Source organism: Pistacia vera, unplaced genomic scaffold (genome assembly GCF_008641045.1).
Source record: "Pistacia vera cultivar Batoury unplaced genomic scaffold, PisVer_v2 Contig123, whole genome shotgun sequence".
Lineage (NCBI taxonomy): Eukaryota > Viridiplantae > Streptophyta > Magnoliopsida > Sapindales > Anacardiaceae > Pistacia > Pistacia vera.
In genome coordinates, this window is record NW_022195282.1 from 1420891 (window position 1) to 1441008 (window position 20118).

At 35.4% G+C, this 20118-nt stretch overlaps 1 protein-coding gene across 1 annotated transcript; it reads left to right on the plus strand.

Annotated features, from left to right (window-relative positions):
• Window positions 1-2199: 2199 nt before the first annotated feature.
• Window positions 2200-6128, plus strand: LOC116116980 (cyclic nucleotide-gated ion channel 1-like). The gene is made up of 7 exons (XM_031403022.1): window positions 2200-2497; window positions 2720-3188; window positions 3324-3530; window positions 3854-4134; window positions 4290-4401; window positions 4485-4721; window positions 5063-6128. The coding sequence occupies exons 1-7, from the start codon at window positions 2493-2495 to the stop codon at window positions 5519-5521; spliced, it is 1770 nt and encodes a 589-aa protein (XP_031258882.1). The 5' UTR covers window positions 2200-2492; the 3' UTR covers window positions 5522-6128.
• Window positions 6129-20118: the final 13990 nt, after the last annotated feature.

Sequence of the window (20118 nt, forward strand, 5' to 3'; positions counted from 1 at the left end):
GTGTTTATTTGCGTTAATCGGTTTGTTACAACAAATAATATTCAGGATTTTTGTCTTTTTGGAAATTTCCAGTCTTGGAGTCTGAAAGTATAAATTGTGGACTTGAGATTGGCTCACGGATTTGACTTGTCGAGCTCGCCTTCGTCAACAATTAATGTAGAATGTGAACGTCTACATTTAAAACACTTCCACTTTTTATTTTTATTTTTTACATGCATTAAATTCTAAAAGTCTTCAAATATTCTTTTGCATATACAAGGAAAAATGACTTTAAAACCGCATCAAAAACACACACCATAATAAAGCAAAAAAGTAAAAAACAATTAGCAGTTCACTCTTAAATAATTAGCAATTCACTGTTAATTAGCAATTCACTCTTACTCTCTATTTTTCTCAAACTTTAGGTTTTGCATTATTATAAAATACATATAATAAAAAACTTAACCCCATTTGGGTTTACCCAATCTAACCCGACTCAGGCCCAAATATTTGCAAATCAATTCTAAACTCAATTATTAATTGGGCTTACTCAAACGAGGACCCCGTGTATGTCAGCGTAAATTAATAATCCGTCAAAGTGATGCAAAGTATAAACCATATTCAACTCAGATTTCATGCATTTTGTTTTACTACTGCTTGTGTGGATATGATAAATACTCTTATAATTGGAGCTCTTTCATGGTTTATAGTTTTATACAAGCAGTATTCAATCTGCTTGAAGAAAGTTTGTATTTTCATTAACTTTATTTTCTAAATTTAAGAGTAAATTAGATATGGAAATCAAAATAAAATAAGCCAAAATAATGTCTCTATCCACACTGCTTTTGCTTGTTTCTCTGGGTTTTTTCCAAACGCACAACCAGTCCAAGCGAAATATTCCCTACTTCTACCCACCTTCCTCTGCCTTGCGTTTCTTGTGCTTCCACGTTCCTTCTTTGGTCATTTGGAAACTTCATAATTGGCTTTACAGGCCAAAATTTTAAACATTAATTGACTCTTTCTAACTCTCATAAGATCAATTTGAGAACGATATATTTGTCTTTGGTCATGTCTTATATATGGGTTGTATGCCTGCTGATTATATTGTAAAGCAGTTTTTTTTCTGAGAAGTAGAAAATTATGGGTGTTGTTCTAAATGCAGATAGAATTGCAGAACAAAATGCAAGAGTTGGACATAATTAAAAGAATCAACAAGTTATCCCAAACATGAATATTAAAATTCCATATCTTGATGAATTGTACGCTTTAAATTTTGCGTTGAAACTAAAGGGATGCTCTGAAAGGAAATCATGTACTAACAAAATATTTTCTACTTGGATGAATTTGTAAAGAGCAAAACTTTGAACAAATATGCCTGAAACAACAATCAAATTCACAAAAGACAAACAATTTTACGTGAAAAAACCTCTTCGATGTGAAGAAATTAAAAACCAATAGGATCGAATGATCTACTTAAATCCATCATAATAAAAAGTGTTTACAACAGTCACAAATCACCAATGATTTTCCACACAAAGTTAAGAGCTTTATCACAACTCTAACAAAGTGAAATACACAAAAGAGTTACGAAAATATGAAGAAAAATCACCGATAAAACACCTGAAATGCAAGTTGTATAACTTCAAATCAGCCGTTAAAATCGAAAACCAACCGTTCAGATTGAAGACCCAAACGTGCTCTGTATTCTGACCAAAAATCAGGTTGATCAGACTAGAGATTACCTTCCGATTGTCCGGTTGAAGAGATGGATTGAAAATTCTGTAACTCAATTCTTTGATTTGACTGTCTTTCAAGAAGTAAAACTCCACAAAAAAAAATGGTTATCAAGAAACTGACCATTGGATGTGAAGACCATTAACAACAATGCTCTAAAATTTAAGCAAAAACATAGCAAGATTCACCAGATCGTCGCCGGTATAAACTACTGTGGTTACCTCTTTCTCACTTTTGCAGTTTTTGTTGCTGTGAACAATATCCACGTTTTTTACTGTTCATCTACTAAAAAAAAAAAAAAAAAAAACCTGTGCCATTTTTCTCTTTTATTTTTGGGCTTTAGGATTTTGGGCCATCCTCCACATGAGAAAACCCAAGCCCAACATGCTCTATTTAGACAAGAAAATTTATTTCCCTCTTTCTTTTTTAGCTAGCGGGAGTACTAAAATCTGTTCTCAAGTCAAAGGCTTTACCTCGTAATGCTGCAGGTCACTTGAATCTAGTAAAGTCAATTATCTTAAGCGCGTTTTAAATGAATTGTTTATACCATTTGCCTCCCCTGAGTGAACCTTAATTCGAATCCCCAGAATCTCTCTAACCATTTCTCAAAATTTTAAGCATATTTCTAATGATTTCCCTCGCAGTTTTCCATTAAGGTGTTTAATTATTTGGTATTTGAAGATATCGATATGAAGAAATCCTAGCCTCAGTATTTGATAAACCAAGCTAGAGCTGCAGAAATCAAAAGTTTGTCTCTTCTACCGGGCTCTACATTCTTGATGATGTAAGTGATTGTGTTAAAACTTGCCACTCTAGTTGTTAGAATAATTTTTTCTTTGCAAGAAGCTCTGACCCAGTTGAAGAAGGATAAATCTTGTGGCTATCCCTTCATTGAGTTATTTGAATGTGATAATTAACTTCAATGGCTTCTTCTACTATGATGGATGCATATGTACAGAGTGATTAACAAATCCTTAAAATATATTTATTGTTCTCTTTCCTTCAGGTCTCAAGAATTGAATTTAGAGGAAGGCATAACAAGGCAATTTTCCCGAGCCGTTTCCAGAAATTTTCAAAGAGGTACAAAATCTACTATTGAAATTAAGGGGGTTAGGAGCATTAGAGAACTGCCACAATCTTGTTATCACTTACTGGCTGAGGGCTTGCTGTATGCGAAGAAAACCCTTGATCCACGCAAGCCAATTGGGTTCTGGGTTTCTCTTATCTCGTGTGTAATTGCAATCTCTGTGGATCCTTTATTCTTCTACGTCACTGTCCTCGATACTCGAGAGAAGTGCCTTGGGTTTGATAGAAAGTTGCGCATTTCGGCTATTGTGCTCTACGCATTCTTCGGTTTCTTTTATATGACCTATGTTAACTTTCTGCTGCCTACTTCTTTAATAAAAAATAAAGCTAAACCTTACTTATTACGCTTCTCCATAATTGACTTTCTTGTCCTTTTCCCAATCCCACTGGTAAGGCAGACTCTTAATTAGTTTTTCTCACAATTAATTTTCAGTAATTACATTCCCTATTAGACTAACATCAAGTGGTTATAATTATAAGTTGATAGCACTTGCAGACACTTAAGTTTGTTGTACTCTGTCCAGGTGCTACTCACTTTAGTTATCGAGATTACAAAAATGAGAGTCGAGATATTCTTGTTTCCAATAAGCGTATTCCTATTCCAGTATTTGCTGAGGGTTATTCGTGTCTCAGTATTGTTTACTGAAGCTATCAAGACTTCAGGCATTCTTGCCGAAGCTAAATGGACCAAAGCTGCCTTCAACCTTCTTCTGTACTTGCAAGGTGGTCATGTAAGTTAAATTAAGTTACCTTTTACATTAATTGTCGACTTACTTTATGTCAAAGTATGATTATTTCTATCTTAGATTTTTCACTAGGCATCTGGACAATTTGTTAGCATTCCACCTGGAGAGTTCTATAATTCTAATATGCTTTGAGTCATGGCAATCTAAGACTTCACCACGCTTTTATTCACAGATCATCTCTCATGAATTGAACTCAACAATAGGCCTGAGCCTAGGATATTATTAATATTTTGCATAGCCTAAGTAGTATTTTTTTCCTCAATTGTGCGTATCTTTCTGATAACAAGTGGCTTGCTGGTCCTCAATAGGTGTTTGGAGGGTTATGGTACTTTTTTGCTATCGAAAGAGAGGTTGTATATTGGAAGGCAGCTTGCCGTCCTGACACTGGATATGTTAATGGTTCTGTTTCTTTTTACTGTGATGATAGATTCCTATACAACGAATTTCAAAATGTGTCTTGTACTACACCAGATTCAACAGTCTTTGATTTCGGAATATTTGATGATGCTCTTCAGTCTGGTATTGTAGAAAGGAAATTTTTTCTAATGAAGTTATTCTATTGTCTAAGATGGGGGGTGCAAACTCTCAGGTTTGTTTTTTATAATAAACAGCAACATTTACTATTCCTTAGGCCTATGTAGATAAGTTGCTGAACTAATAAGCAAATCATTGTGTCTTGTGTATGCTTTGAGTTTTTGATCTTTCTCGTGTTGTCCAAATCATTCACAATACGATTTCTTGCAGTTGTTTTGGTCAAAACCTCAAACCAAGTACCTTTGTTCCAGAAAATTTCTTGGTGATATGCATTACCATCTATGCTGTGGTAGTTTTTGTCTTTTTAGTTGGAAATATGCAGGTTAGTGTATTATTTTCTTGCTCAATTTATCTTACAATGCTTACGATGAAGTGTTTATATGAATAATGCTTCTTATAAAACAGACATATCTGCAATCTGAAACAATAAGATCAGAGGAGCTGAGATTGCAGGGACGTGAGACAGAGCAGTGGATGTCCTTTTGGAATCTCTCCGAAAAACTCCAAAAGGAGGCCAAGAAATTTCAGCCTTACAAAGGGCTAGAAACCAAAATTGTTCATGCTGAAGATTTGCTCAATAAGTTTCCCAGGGACCTACAAAAGAACATAAAGTGCGAACTCTGCTTAGAATTGCTGAGAAAAGTGAGTTCTTTTTTTTTTTTTTTTTTTTTTTTTTTTTTTTTCTCTTTTGATTATGGAGAATCACAATAATCAACATTTTAGATTATATTTATTTTTGTATCTTCACCATCTCATGTCACCAAAATTCTAGGGAGATAGTTGATATTTAACTAATTAGTATTTCATAGGTAACTTAAAAGAAATAAACCGACAGTAGTCTAGAAATTGAACTTCATTCTCAGTATTTGTTCATGAGATTAGTGGCAATTACAAGTTGCAATTGTCTACCTTTTAATTTCATTCACACTTTTGATTGCTGGATATTGGATCAATTTTCATTGTTATATTGTTTGTATAACAAGGTAGGAGAGTTTGGAAAGTTGAGTGAATCAGCATTGGAGGACTTGTGTGATCGTTTAAAGCCAGTTAGCTTTAATAAGCATACTCGCATTGCTCGAGAAGGAGATCCAGTTGATGAGATGCTCATTATTGTGCAAGGCAAGCTCCGGACCTACACTTCCAGGGATATAACAACAGGCTTTCCAACCACTGATCGCAACAATCGCAAAAATATTTTGTTGAAAGATGGTGACGTATGTGGAAAAGAACTTGTCACTTGGGTTCATGCTGACCCATACTCATCCAGCCTCCCAATCTCAACCACAACTATTCTAGCGGTTGAGAACGTTGAAGCTTTCACTGTCATGGTCGAAGATTTGCAAAATGTATTTGCAAAAGAACAAGCAGTACATTTCATACAATCATTTTGGCGTTTTAAAAGGGTCTTACGTTCTAGGAAGAACATACGAACATCTACCTGAGGAGTGAACACCAACAACACAGTCTCAGCCGCGGAGTGGTTCATGATACCATTTCTGAAGAACATGAACATAACAGATAAGTTGTTAGATAGATAAATAGCAATAATAAAGATTCGTGTCATGGCCTTTTTTCTTTTTTTCTCTTTATTTATTGAGTTGCACTGATGATCTAAGCTCTCTATAATGATGCGCAGAGTTCTCATTTCTTTTTGCTGGAGTATTTCAGATACTTTCTGGGCTGGATTAACTCATATGAATTTTATTTAGCGGTTTCATATCATCACTATCTGCTCAAGCTCTATTATTTTAATTTTATTTTTAGTAATTAATGGGTAAAAGAGAATCTAAATCTATTACCAATCTAATGTACTTTGATGTGTCCTACAATAACAAGTTCTATACAGCCAGGGGAGGTAACTGGTAAACGATGATTTTATGAATTGTGAGGGCAAGACCCTAAGATTTCACTGCTGATTTTATGAAATGTGAGTCGAAGTCTCTTTTGTTTTTTGAGTCAACAGTTCACTTGGACAGACTCCTTAGGTTATTTTATTGAAGATTTTCTACCTATTATCTGCTATGCTGTAAACCTCCTTCAGGAACTGAATTTCCACGTTATTTCATTGAAGGAATATTAAATGCTCTGTAACTTTCTTTGTCAGTTCTTAGAAAGTGTTTAGGTATAATATTAATATAATAATACACGTAAAGTATTTTTATACAATATTTTATATATAATATAAATGGTAAAAGATGATTGATTGATATTAAATTAAAAATAAATTTTTATCAAATCATCTTTTATTAGATTATATTGTATAAAAATATAATATTTGTAATATTACTTATAATATTATCATCTGGGAGAACTCTTATTTATTTAAATGGAATTAAATATTAAATTAAATTAATTTATGATACCAACCCTAATCTAAAAAAAAAAGACTTCTTATTAAAAAAAAAAAAAAAAAGGTAATTCTGAGTTTAAAACCAAAAAAAAAAAAAGAGACTGTCGATATGTAGATGTACTTGCAATTAATCAGTCCTATGGTGGTTAAAACTTGGGCCAGACTGTCCAGACAGATGACAAGAAAAAATTACTGAAAGGACCTTTTTTTCGTGTATATTACAGTTGACCCATTCTTAATTGGTCAGTTCAATATGACCTTTCATTCATTTGTTTTTTATTTTGTCCTCCATTACTTTCATACTTTCACTCCAACGGCTACAGGAGTGCTTGGGACTTGAGAGCTCCGCTAGAGTGTTAGAAATTGAATATTAAAATTTCTTTAAATTAACAAAAAAAATTAACTAATTATATTTTATAAAAAATAAGAACTAATATAAAAAAATTTAAAAGAGGAATAATAAATGTATATAAGAGTTACTTTAATTTTATAAAAATAAGAAGAACAATGCTATATTTATAAGTGAGTCATACAACTATACAAAAAATAAAATATAAAATAGTTATTTTACATAAATTTTGTGTAATTTTTATCTGGTTGTATGGTACTATAATTCAGTTATAAACAAAATATTACTTAAATAAGGAATAAAAATATATATTAAAAACTTTTTTACTCTAATGCTCTAATGTTAGAGTGACTCCAATCTCAGACTAGTTTTTTCTTTGTTGCTAGAGTGAAGAGGGTCAAAATGGAAAACAAATTCGATCGAAGATCCTATCTACCAAACCAATTAAGAATCAAATACCAAACAAGAAGCAAAAGAATCATTACGTTGCAGTACTTTGGATTATACATTATAGGAAAGACATGCAGCAAGAGATGGAGAACAATATCCAGAGTCCCCAACTTCTTGTCCAATCCAAAAAACTTTTTATCGAAATTTCCTGTATTATCATGTTGAGATTTCTATGTAATCTCTTAATTTTGTCAGTTTTAAGATACTAATAATATTTTTTATATCATGTAATCTCTTAATTATGTCAGTGTATTGTAATTAACGTAATTATCAGATTCTTTAGATTGTATCTCCCCTATACAAAGCCGGTAACTATTAGTGTAAAAATCAATGAAGTGAAATATTGGATATTTCACTTCATTAATTTTTACACTAATAGTTACCGGCTTTTTTCACGTGGTATCAAAGCCAGGTTCTGATCCAAAAAATTGCTCATTGTAGTAGAGCATCCGTCGGAAAATTGACCTATGAGTAACCATCCATTCGGTTGTCGTCAATCCAAGAAAAAGAAAACGACTACCATCAAACAACCCAAACCCCAACCATCTGTAGCTCCTACAAACAACAAAAAATTTCAAACAATTCTAACCAATCGAAAGAAAAATACCTAGAAGAAGCCAACGCCAACACCAACACCAACACCGAGAAGTCCAACCACCAAGCCGATCTGCTGCTACCCTTTGACACTGATTAGCAGCTCCTGTCATCACTCAAGTCAAGTAAATCGCCAAACTTCCCAGAAACTGACCACTGGAAGTCCGAATTGTCACAGACACGCCGAAATACCGAGCCGACACGTCCAAATCTTGTGTTGTCATCGCCGGAGAAGAAGCCCAGAGCATTAATCAATTGCTACCATCGCCGGAGAAGAACCTCACCACATCCATTGCTGCCACCATCTTCCAATCGCTGATCCAATGTGTGGCCGCCACCATCCTTTAAGCCAAGAAGATTTTTTTTTTTTTTTTTTTTTTGTTTATAACTTATTGTTTTTTAGTTTAAAGGCTTTAAAGGTTAAAAAAAAAAAAAAAAAAAAAAAAAAAAAAAAAAAAAAAAAAAAAAGAAAGAAAGGTCAAAGAAAAAAAAAAAAGATGTGTAGAGAAATTTATTGCAAAAGTTGCTCCAGATTTCGCTGAAACTTTAGGAATAGAAGCTCAGAATGAGAGTCATGATGCACAGATGAAATCGGCAAGCCCAACAACAAGAAGAGAAGGTCTATGGTGCTATTTGGAAAAGAAGAAGATGCTAAACAATCTTCATTATTTGTAGCCACTGCTTGAAATGATGGTAAGTCTTTACATATGGGTACATCTTTTCTAATAGTGCATGAATAATTGATTTGTGTAATGATCATATGAGATTTGATTATAGCATGGTTCTAATCTTAAGTCATCCTCACAAAACTTTGTTTTCTATAGTCAATGGTGAATCTAACCGAGTCTTTGGGAAAGGACCATTAACCCTTAATGTCTAGTCTTTTATACTTATTTGTTGCCTAAATTTACTCATTGTTATTCATTTTGATTTAGGATGCAAATGGAGGCGTGAAATGCATAACAAACTAAGTAGGTGAATGGATAGTTTCAACATTGCTTCGTAATCTGGGCATAACTCTCTCATCCGAGCTCTGATTGAGATGATTCAAAATGTGTAGAACCCTAAGAAAGAGATCTACAACTTTATGTTTTGTGTTTGGAGAGATACTTGCTGCATCAAGGTGTAATCCGGCTTGAAATTGACGAACCTGTACAACTGACCTTTGGAACATTCTGCATTATCATGCAATTCAAATAGGCAGTTTATTATTGGAAGATTTGAAGACCTGTTGCACACAAGTTACAGCTGACACACCACTTTGCTATATTATTTTAGGACTTTATTTATTTTGCAATTAAGAAGAATCAGATAAGGATAATGTTATTTAGGATATTGAATATTTTAGGAGATAGTAGAATTCAAATACTTGAATTGGATTTTTATTAAAGGGGGAGACTAGACTAGTATGGGGGACTCTCTTTCCTCTCTTCTATAATTTTCTTTTGGAGTTTTGATTATGGCCATGGGTGGCTAAAACTTTTATAACTGGTTGAAGGAAACGAAGGCCTTGGAATCAATAAACTGTGAGATCTAACTGTTTTATTTTAGTGTTCAATTTTGTTTTGAGTATTGAATGTTTCTTCTATGTCTATTTTATGTTGTTTCATTTAATTACCAGGAGGTTAATAGTGTATTATTGTTGCAATCTACTGCTAAGTTGATATCAAATCCGTAATTGTTGATCCCTCCAACTTGTGAGTAATTAGGGTTTAAGAATTTGCGCATCAGGAATTATTAAATCTTAAGAAGAACATTCAACTAAATTAATACAATCGCTTGTGTTGTGTTGTTCAGCTTCATCGATTTCTCTAGCCCTTAAGGTGCCACTAGATTAAACCTTTAGCACTTGTCTAGGGTTGCTATTAGTAAGATTAATTAGATACTTGTTCCTAATTAATTACAACTAAGGAGAGATAGGAAAATAGTTCCAACGGTGAATACTCAAGGTATGAATTGAATATTTGCATCAATGATCAGTTGGAAGATTCCGATGGTGGTGTGACTAGACCAAGTTTCGTTATTTGATTGATTTTGATTTATTTAACTTGAATTGTTTTTCCTGAAAGTGTTTCGTTTTACTCAAACACCCACGCCCCCCCCCCCCCCCCCCCCCCCTTGCGAGGCTTGTTCACGTAACATAAAACTCGGTTAGACACTCTCCGTGGGAACGATCCTTACTCACGCTACTACATGTGTTTTTAGGTTTTAATCTTGGTTGCCTAAGACAGCACACCACAAAGCCTTATCTTGTGTGGTTATTTTTTGGCTTGAATTTTGTGAGTTTAAGAGCATTCAAACAAAACAGACTATTTGTTGTGGTATTAGATGGGGGCAATTGTATTACTTAGATTTAGAGTAAAAAAACTTTTCCATGTTACAGCAAGCTTTGACAATAGATTACTCTAAAAGGGATAAACAAAAATCTAACATCTGATTATGGCATCGGTGCCTTGAACATGCTTCGTTCAGTTATCTGAAGAAATTTTTTCTAAGTTTATTTGAAAAAATGATATCAGTAACTTCCACTATGATGTTTGTGAATTATAAAAAAGTCATCGAGTCCCACAATAACATTAAAGAAAAGTCCAAGTCCTTTTATGCTTATACACTCAGATGTTTGGGGGCCATCACAAGTTACTACTTTAGGTGGATCCTGTTGGTTTATTACTTTTATTGATGACTGTACAAGGATGACTTGGGTATGTTTAATGAAATCCAAAGGGGAGGTTAATTTTCTCTTTCAGAGATTTCACAAAATGGTTCACACGCAATATAATGCACAGATTTAGGTCCTTCAAGTGATAATGGAGGAGAATATCAAAGTTCAAATCTTCAACAGTACTTGGCAACACATGGTATCATTCATCAGACTAGTTATCCTAACACACCCCAACAAAATTGTGTTGTTGAGCAAAAAAATCAGCACTTATTGGAAGTCGTTCATGCCTCACTAATATAAGCTCACATGTCGTTATCTTTTTGGGGAGAAGCACTTACTTTTGTAGCCTACCTAATCAATCGGGTACCCTCTAGTTCTATTGGGTTCCAAACACCTTTTTAGGCTCTTGGTAAAGCAATGAATGCTCCAACGGTCCCAAACTTACCACCTCAGGTTTTTGGTTGTATCGCCTTTGTTCACCTCCATAAACATCAACGCAACAAGTTGTCCCCTTGTGTATTGAAATGTGTTCTTGTTGGGTATGGTGTTCATCAAAAAGGGTGTCGATGTTATCATCCTCCAACTCAACAAACGTTTGTGACGATTGATGTTATTTTCCATGAAGAATTGATGTATTTTTCCTCCGAGTCTGAACTTTCGAGGGAGTATTGTGAGGAAGAAATTTAGACTCTTGACTATGTTGTTCAAGATTTTGTTCAAGATATGGGAGACTATGAGTCACAAACTAGACCTGTTGTTCAACAAGAAGATGAAGTGGATGATGAAAATGTGGAGGTGGTATCAAACCCGTCTGTAGAAACTTCTCAGACCGAGTCTCTCATTCCTAGTATGTCACAACCACCTATTAAGAATATTCCTGATTTAGAGTTTGAACCAATTAGGAAACAGTTACCACCACGTAGTACTAGAGGGATTCCCAAACCAATATACGAACCTGGGCTATCTAGTAAGGTCGAATATCCCATGAGTCATTATGTATCTAAACATCATTTGTCATAATCAAATTTGTCATTTGTGAATCAATTATCTGCTATATCTATTCCTAACAGTGTGCATGAAGCCTTATCTGATCCAAAATGGAAAGTTGCCATGAATGAAGAGATGAAATCGTTACAGAAGAATAAGATTTGGGAACTTGTTGATCGTCCACCAAGAAAGAAGACTGTTGGATGTCGATAGGTTTACACTATGAAGTATAAAGCTGATGGTATGATTGAACGATTTAAAGCAAGACTAGTAGCAAAGGGGTACACCCTAACTCATGGGATAGACTATATAGAGACATTTTCACCTGTAGCCAAAATCAACACAATACGTGTCGTGTTATCTTTGGCTGCAAACCTGGATTGGCCATTATAGTAGTTCGATGTGAAGAAAGCTTTCTTACATGGAGAATTGTCTGAAGAGATCTATATGGATCCTCCACCAGGGTGTATTCTTCCAGGGAGGCATAGCCAAACAGTTTGTAAGTTAAAAAAGTCATTGTATGGGTTGAAACAATCTCTGAGGGCATGGTTTGGGAGGTTCACCAAAGCTATGAAGTTTTTTGGCTACCATCAGAGCAATTCAGATCACACACTATTTTTTAAAAAAACAGCAAGGAAAGATCACTGCACTTATTGTGTATGTGGATGATATAGTGATTACAGGAAATGATCCAGCAGAAAGGAAGGCTCTACAAAAGTACTTATCGGAAGAATTCAAGATAAAGGACTTAGGTTCTTTGAAATATTTTCTCGGAATCGAAGTGTCTCGATCTAACAGAGGTATCTTTCTATCACAAAGAAAGTATGCCTTGGATGTATTGCAGGAAACTAGTATCTTTATGTCAACCAGCTGATACACCAATCGAAGAAGGTTTGAAATTAGGAGTCGAGACTGATCAAATACCTGTTGACAAAGGGAAATACTAGAGACTTGTGGGAAGATTGATGAACTTGTCTCACACTAGGCCAGATCTTGCTTATGCATTGAGTATAGTCAGTCAGTTCGTGCATAATCCTGAAGAGCAGCATATGAACGCATTCATGCGTATCTTGAGATGTTTAAAATATGCTCTTGGAAAGAGAATCTTATTTTCTAAAAACAAGGACTACCAAAATGTGAATGCATATACTGATGCTGATTGGGCTAGATCAGTGGATGACAAACGATCTACTTCTGGTTATTTCACTTTTTTAGGAGGTAATCTAATCATGTGGAGAAGCAAAAAACATAATGTTGTGGCACGCTCAAGCGCTGAAGTAGAATTTAGGGGAATGGCACTTAGGATTTGTGAAGCTTTGTGGCTAAGATTTTTGTTGCAAGATTTGGGCTATCAACCTAATCAACAAATCCAGTTATATTGTGACAATAAGGCAACATGTGATATTGCTCACAATCCAGTTCAACATGATCGTACGAAGCATGTTGAAGTAGATAGATTTTTTATCACAAAAAAAAAAAAAAAAAAAAATAGATGAGAGGATTATTGAATTGCCCAAGATTCGATTAGATGATCAATTGGCCGATATTCTTACCAAGGTTGTCTCCAAACGTATTTTCTTACAAGTTTTAGACAAGTTGGACTTGTATGACATCTACGCACCAACTTAAGGAGGAGTGTTGAGATTTCCTGAATATTATGCAATCTCTTAATTTTGTCAATTTTAGGATACTCATAATATTTTGATCTCCTGTAATCTCTTAATTATGTCGGTATATTGTAATTCACATAATTATGAGATTCTTTAGATTGTACCTCCCCTATATAACGCCTGTAACTTTCAGTGTAAAAATCAATGAAGTGAAATATCCAATTGTAAAAATCAATGAAGTGAAATATCCAATTTTTCACATATCATGCCTAGCTACTGTTGATCCATAAATTAGTTTATTTATCTCGTAATGGCATAGATTCCCCGCAAGATCGAGACACAGGGATAGGGTCGATCTTTCTCACATGCAAATTATAGAAGAGAAACATAAAAATTAATGAAAGAAAAACAAAACATATTTCTAGTAATGAATTGATAATTGATGATTAAAAAAAATAAAAATTAAATGAGTTGTCTATACCGTTTGCCTCCCCCGAATGACCAAAATTCGACTCCCCAGAATCTCTCTAACCATTTCTCAATAGTTTAAGCATATTTCTAGTAATTTCCCTCAGAGTTTTCCATTAAAGTGCTTATCTGCTATTTGAAGAGACCAGTTTGAAGAATCCAAGGACGTTCAGTTTTCCTTTAGTGTTTGACACACCAGGCCAAATCTGCAAAAATCAAAAGTTTGTCTCTTCTACTGGGCTCTACATTCTTGATAATGTAAGTGAATTAAAATTTACCATTTTTTTTTTTGTTGTTGAACAATTTTTTCTTTGCACGAAGTTCTGACCCAATTGAAGAATGATAAATCTTGTGGCTAGCCCTTCATTGAGTTGTTTGAATGTTTTAATTAACTTCAAATAGCTCCTCCTACTATGATGGATGCATATGTACAGAGTGATTAACAAATGTTTAAACCATATTCATTCTGTTTCCTTCAGGTCTCAAGAACTGAATTCAGAGGAAGACATAACAAGGCAATTTTCCCGAGCAGTCTCCAGAAATCTTCAATGAGGTACAAAATCTAGTAATGAAATTAAAGGAATTAGGAGGATAAGAGAACTGCCACAATCTTGTTATCACTTAATGGCTGAGGGCTTGCTTTATGGGAAGAGAACCCTTGATCCAAGCAAGCCAGTTGGGTTCTAGAATTTTCTATCATCTCGTGTGTAATTGCAATCTCTGTGGATCCTTTATTCTTCTATGTCCCTGTCATCAATTGTCGAGTGAAGTGCCTTGGATTTGATAAAAGTTGCGCCATTTCGGCTATTGAGCTCTACGCATTCTTCGGTTTCTTTTATATGACCTATGTTAACTTTCTGCTGCCTACTTCAACCATAGATAAAGCTAAACCTTACTTATTGCACTTCTCCATAATTGACTTTCTTGTCCTTTCCCCAATCCCACTGTTAAGGCAGATTCTTAATTATTATTTTCATACAATCAATTTTAAGTAATTACATTCCTATTAGACCAAGACACTAAGTCTGTTATATTCTGCCAGATGCTACTCGCTTTAGTTATTGATATTCCAAAAATGGGAGTCGAGATCTTTTTGCTTCGAATGAGCTTATTCCTTTTCCAGTATTTGATAAGGGTTATTCATATCTCAATATTGCTTACTGAAGCTACCAAGACTTCAGGCATTCTCGCCGAAGCTAAATGGACCAAAGCTGCCTTCAATCTTCTTCTAGTGAAGGAAGTGGTGCTTGGTTTTCCTGAAGTCAAATGACGTTTGAACGGAAATCGTCTCTCACCGTTGATCACGACCACGTGTCGTCAATCAACGGGAAAGAGTAACCGTCACGCTTCGAGAAATCAAATCGTCGTTTCTCTCCGTTGAAATACTCGAACGGCTCGCTTCCCTCCTCCACATTAAATGCACTCACATCCGCATTTAATGTTATGATAGGGAATGTCGTTTCAGCATGGCTCGCATTTAATGCGCATGGTTGGCACTTATTGCGCATAGGACACGTTTGTCAGAGCAAAAGGTGTTTCATTGATGCATTCGTTGCCAAAGCACAACGGATAACATCTAAAGAGGTCATTAAATAAAACACTCTTCGTCACGTGTCAGTTGCGATGCGACGTGTAACGCCCCACTTGAGCTACGTAGCTAATGTTTCTTCTTTTGCTCTTATTTGAGTTGGTTTATTAGTATTATTATTTGGTTGACCTTTGATTGAGTGGTATGTTGAATACTTGCCCTGAAATTGGTTGAAATAGAAGGAGTTCAGTGTTCCAGGCTTCGCCGCGGCAAAGAGGTGTTGAAGCCACGGGAAACTGCTGGACAGTTTCGCCGCGGCGACAGAATCTTCTTCGCTGTGGCAACGGCCGACCAAAATGTTTGTTAAGTTTTAGATATTTTCTTCCCTAAGGGCATTTTGACCATTCTACCCCTAATTAGCAGGAAAAGTGGGGAGTAAAATGTAAGGATTTTCATGGAGAATATGTGATATGGGGGTGTGTTTGTAATGAATCAAAGGATATAGATGGAATTCCAAGGAAGAGTAAGGCAAAATGGGAATGCTTGTGCATAAATTTCATTAAAAGGATTAAGTCATTGCAAACCCTTCATTCTTCTTCTCCATTGCACCTCTTCTTTCTTACTTCCTCTCAATTTCTCTTTCATTTTTCAAGGATTTTAGAGGGCTTTTGGAGTGTTTTGGGGTAGAAAATCAATCTAAGGCATCCTAAGGTAAGGATTCTTGCTTTGGATGTAAGCTGTGTGAGATTTTATGTATATTGAATATTGCGCTTTTGGTTCATTTGTTTAAGAGTAGAAAGAGTCAAGCAAACCAAGAGAAAGAAGAGCTAGTGAGATCTCTCCATATCAAAGTAAGTAAATCCCAACCCAAGTTGAGATTTGAGAATTTTCTTGATTAGGGTTTTCATAGCAATTATGTATGTATGTTATATACATGTTATATGCTATGTTAATGAGTTTTAAATGGAGATTATATTTGCTTGTGGTTGTTCATGCACTTCAATTGTGAGAAGTGAGATATGGGTTGGAATGTGTTGAGATGAATTGAAGGATATGAGAAATCCTTTTTGGAAGTGCTATCTATGGCAGGGATTATGGCTATGTGAGAGAGTTTTCTCCATTTGGATGGTTAGAGAAAGACATAGAATTATGGTTATAGATGTTTTGTTATGCACTTAGTTGTTTGATGAAATGCCTAATAGAGGTTTGAGTATGAGTAATGAACCTTAATTCTGCAATATTGCGTTGGCATTTCTAAGTGCATTAGTGGAGATGAACCATCCATATCATTAATTGGGCATTGAGAAGTGACTTAAGAAAGAGTAGGAAACTTTGTGTACTGCTCAACTACTCTAAGGGTAGAGAGATGAGAAGTGCTAGAGTAGAGTGAATGAGAAGAGCATTAGAACAGGTTGATGCTTTGTGATCGTCACCCGTTAGTTATTAGAAATGGGTTGATGCTTTGTGATCATCACCCACAGTTATTAGAAACGGGTTGATGCTTTGTGATCGTCACCCGAAAGTCATGAGGAACAGGTAGCTGCTTTGTGGTCTCCACCCATAGTTACGAAAACGGGTAGGTGCTTCTGATCCCCACTCGTTAGTCACTAAGAGCGGGTTGGTGCTGTGTGAACTCCACCCAACAGACATGAAGAGTGAGATGGTGCTGTGTGAACGCCATCCGGCCGTACCTCCGGTAAGATGAGGCCATGACGTTTAATAGAAAGCAATAGAAAGTGTGAGGAAAGAATTAAGAGAAATATACACGGGGATAGACAGATAGAGGGTTTACTTACTGAGCATTATTTTGTACTCACCCCGTTCTTTTCCTTTGTGGATGCAGGTACTAGGTGATGATGCAGTCGGAGGGGCGTCGGCAAGCGAGGAGCAATAGCTACACTATTTCCCCTGTTTTTGTCTTTTAAAATGGCTTTTTGTTAAGGATGCTCTTTGTGTATAAAAGACTTATTACTTATAATAAAAAGAAAAGTTTTGGGCCCATTCTCTATTATTATTATGCATGCATTGTACTAGTTTACAGCAGTTGTTACACAATGTGACTCTTTGCCTTCAACAAAAAATATGCTAAGTATAATCAAGTCGTGAACCTCGGCCAAGACCGGAATCATTGCTATGACCTTGAACAAGGTCTAGTACAGGTCGCAGACCTTACGGACAAAAAACCATTTCAAGTCACCTATATGAAAATGTTTTGCAACCTCCTTACAACCAGGTCGGATCGACCAGTGGTCACTCAACTCATCAAATCAAGGCATGATTGTGTGGTTTTCAAGGTTCAATCGTCAAACCTTAAAAAACTAGGGGACTTCTGTTATGCTTGAGAATGTAGGGCTGACACCGAGCCTTGTCAGCATGGGTGGTTAGAGCTTAAAAAAGGTTCTACAACCACTCAGATGTAGCCACATCAGGTGATGACGTTAGCAGCATGCTCCTGCCAGTGCAGTGGGTATGCGCTAGGCTAGCGAAAGGCTAGAAAAGGTCTACGTGTCCAATCCCTGCACAACTTGAGGAAATCACTTGGGCAGGTGAGCAATGAGACGTAAAGAATGATTTGCACAGCATCTATCCCACTCACAAATTTAGTAATCATTACCTTGGTTCATCTCACTATAAATAGAGGGCTCCTCTCCCGTTTGTGGGATTGACTAATTTTTCTCTGAAATAGCATACTCTCTTTCTCTCCCTATTGTATTTTTTAAGATATAAATCAGCTCGCTGTACGCGACCTGACCTCCTTCATTAATTCAAATACCAGTGGACGTAGGATTCACGTTGTGAGCATCCGAACCACTTTAAACATTGTTCTTTACCTTTTTATTAGATAAATACTTCAATAATCACGTGTGACTTCTGAGCCAACTCAAAATTTATCACGTGAGAATAGTTGGTGTCAAAATCATGCATCAACAGACATGTTGATGATTTGTTGGCATTCCACCTCAAAAGTCCTTTAATTCTAATATCCTTTGAGTCATGGCCATCTAAGAGTTCACCATGCTTTTATTCTCAAATAATCTCTCATTAATTTAACTTAATAATAGGCGTGAGCCTAGAATATTATTAATGCTTTGCGTAGCCTAAGTAGTATTTTCTTTCTGAGTTGTGCATATCTTGCTGATCAACAAGTGGCTTGCTAGTCCTCAGTAGGTGTTTGGAGGGTTATGGTGCTTTTTTGCCATCGAAAGAGAGGTTGTATATTGGAAGGCAACATGCCGTCCTGACTCCTGACATGGGATATGTTAATGGTTCTGTTTCTTTTTACTGTGATTATAAATTCCTGGACAACGAATTTTGAAGTGTTTCTTGTATTACACCAGATTAAATAGTTTAGATTTTAGAATATTTGATTATGCTCTTCAGTCTGGCATCATAGAAAGTAGATTTTTTCTAATGAAGTTATTCTATTGTCTATGATGGTAGGGTGCAAACTCTCAGGTTTGGATATATAATGTACTTTCACTTCAGTGGTGGAGTTTGGGTGTGGGGGATCTTGTTCTCTTTGTTTTCCTTTACATAGAAAATGGCAACATCTACTATTTCTTAGGCGTATGTAGAATATTAAATAGTTGAACTAAGAAAGTCAGTGTCTTGTGTATGCTTTTTGTGTAAATACATTTCTATTCCAATGTTCATATAAAAGTTCATAATACAATCAATTATAAACATCTAAATACTCATGGAATATATGCAGAAGTAATTTAAAAAACCTTCAACCATAGCAATTGTTGTTTAGTCTTCTCGCTTCTTTAGAATACGGAGTCTTCCACTAACTGCAATTTTTAGAGCGACGGTTTTGGGAATCAAAAATGAAAAATTGCATCAAATGGGGACCTGTAAAATCTCCTTTAATGTATTTTTTATTATAATCCACATCAGCCATCATATAATTATATTAAAAGTATAGGACCATAATATAATTATATTAAAAGTGTAGGACCATAATATAATTAAAAGTCTAACATTCTCCCACTTGGTCCAAACTTTTATGATATAATCCAGAACATAGGAGATGTATATGTTGTATGTTTAATCAGAAAAAAAAAAAATTACATGAATCATAGCGGTAAATCCCTTTTAAACAAGTATTACCTTCCATGTATTACTATGCAATTTTTCTCTTTCTAAATAAACGCTTAAATGTGGAATATTACTTTAAGAACAAACCTCAAATGTTTGTTCCAGGTCCTCCAGAATGTTTGTTTGTCTCTAACCAAAATGTATACAACTTAAAAGAGAAAACAAACTAAATTACAAAGTTTCAGAGAATGAAAGTATTACCTCTCATAATGACAAAGCGGGACATAGTCCCATTTGAACTACATGATCCTTGAACATCTTTGGTGGCATGCCTTTTGTTAGAGGATCAACAATCATCTGCTCGGTATGTATGTGTTCGATGAGCACTTCTTTGGCATTAATGTGCTCCCTTATTGCGAAGTACTTAATGTCGATGTGTTTACTTCGACTTCCACTCTTATTATTCTTAGCAAAGAATACAACAGTTGAATTGTCACAATACAACCTTATTGGCCTAGAGATAGACTCAACAACTCCAAGCTTAGAAATGAAACTTCTCAACCAAATACCCTGTGTAATGGCCTCAAAACAAGAAACAAACTCGGCTTCCATGGTAGAATTGGCAACCAAAGATTATTTGGCACTTCTCCAAGATACAGCACCTCCGGCAAGCATAAAAACATATCCGGATGTTGATTTCCAAGAATCAACACAACCAGCAAAGTCTGAGTCTGAATATCTGACGACTTCTAAAATGTCGGACCGTCTATAAGTAAGCATGAAACCTTTAGTTCCTTAAAGATACCTCATGACCTTCTTTGCAACTCTCCAATGATCCAAAGTTAGATTACTTTGATATCTTCCTAACATGCCAACTGCAAAAGCAATGTCAGGTCTAGTACAAACTTGAGCATACATTAGGCTTCCAATAGCTGAAGCATAAGGAATAGTTTTCATTTGTTCCTTTCCAATCTCAAGTGTAGGACATTGGTTCAGATTGAAC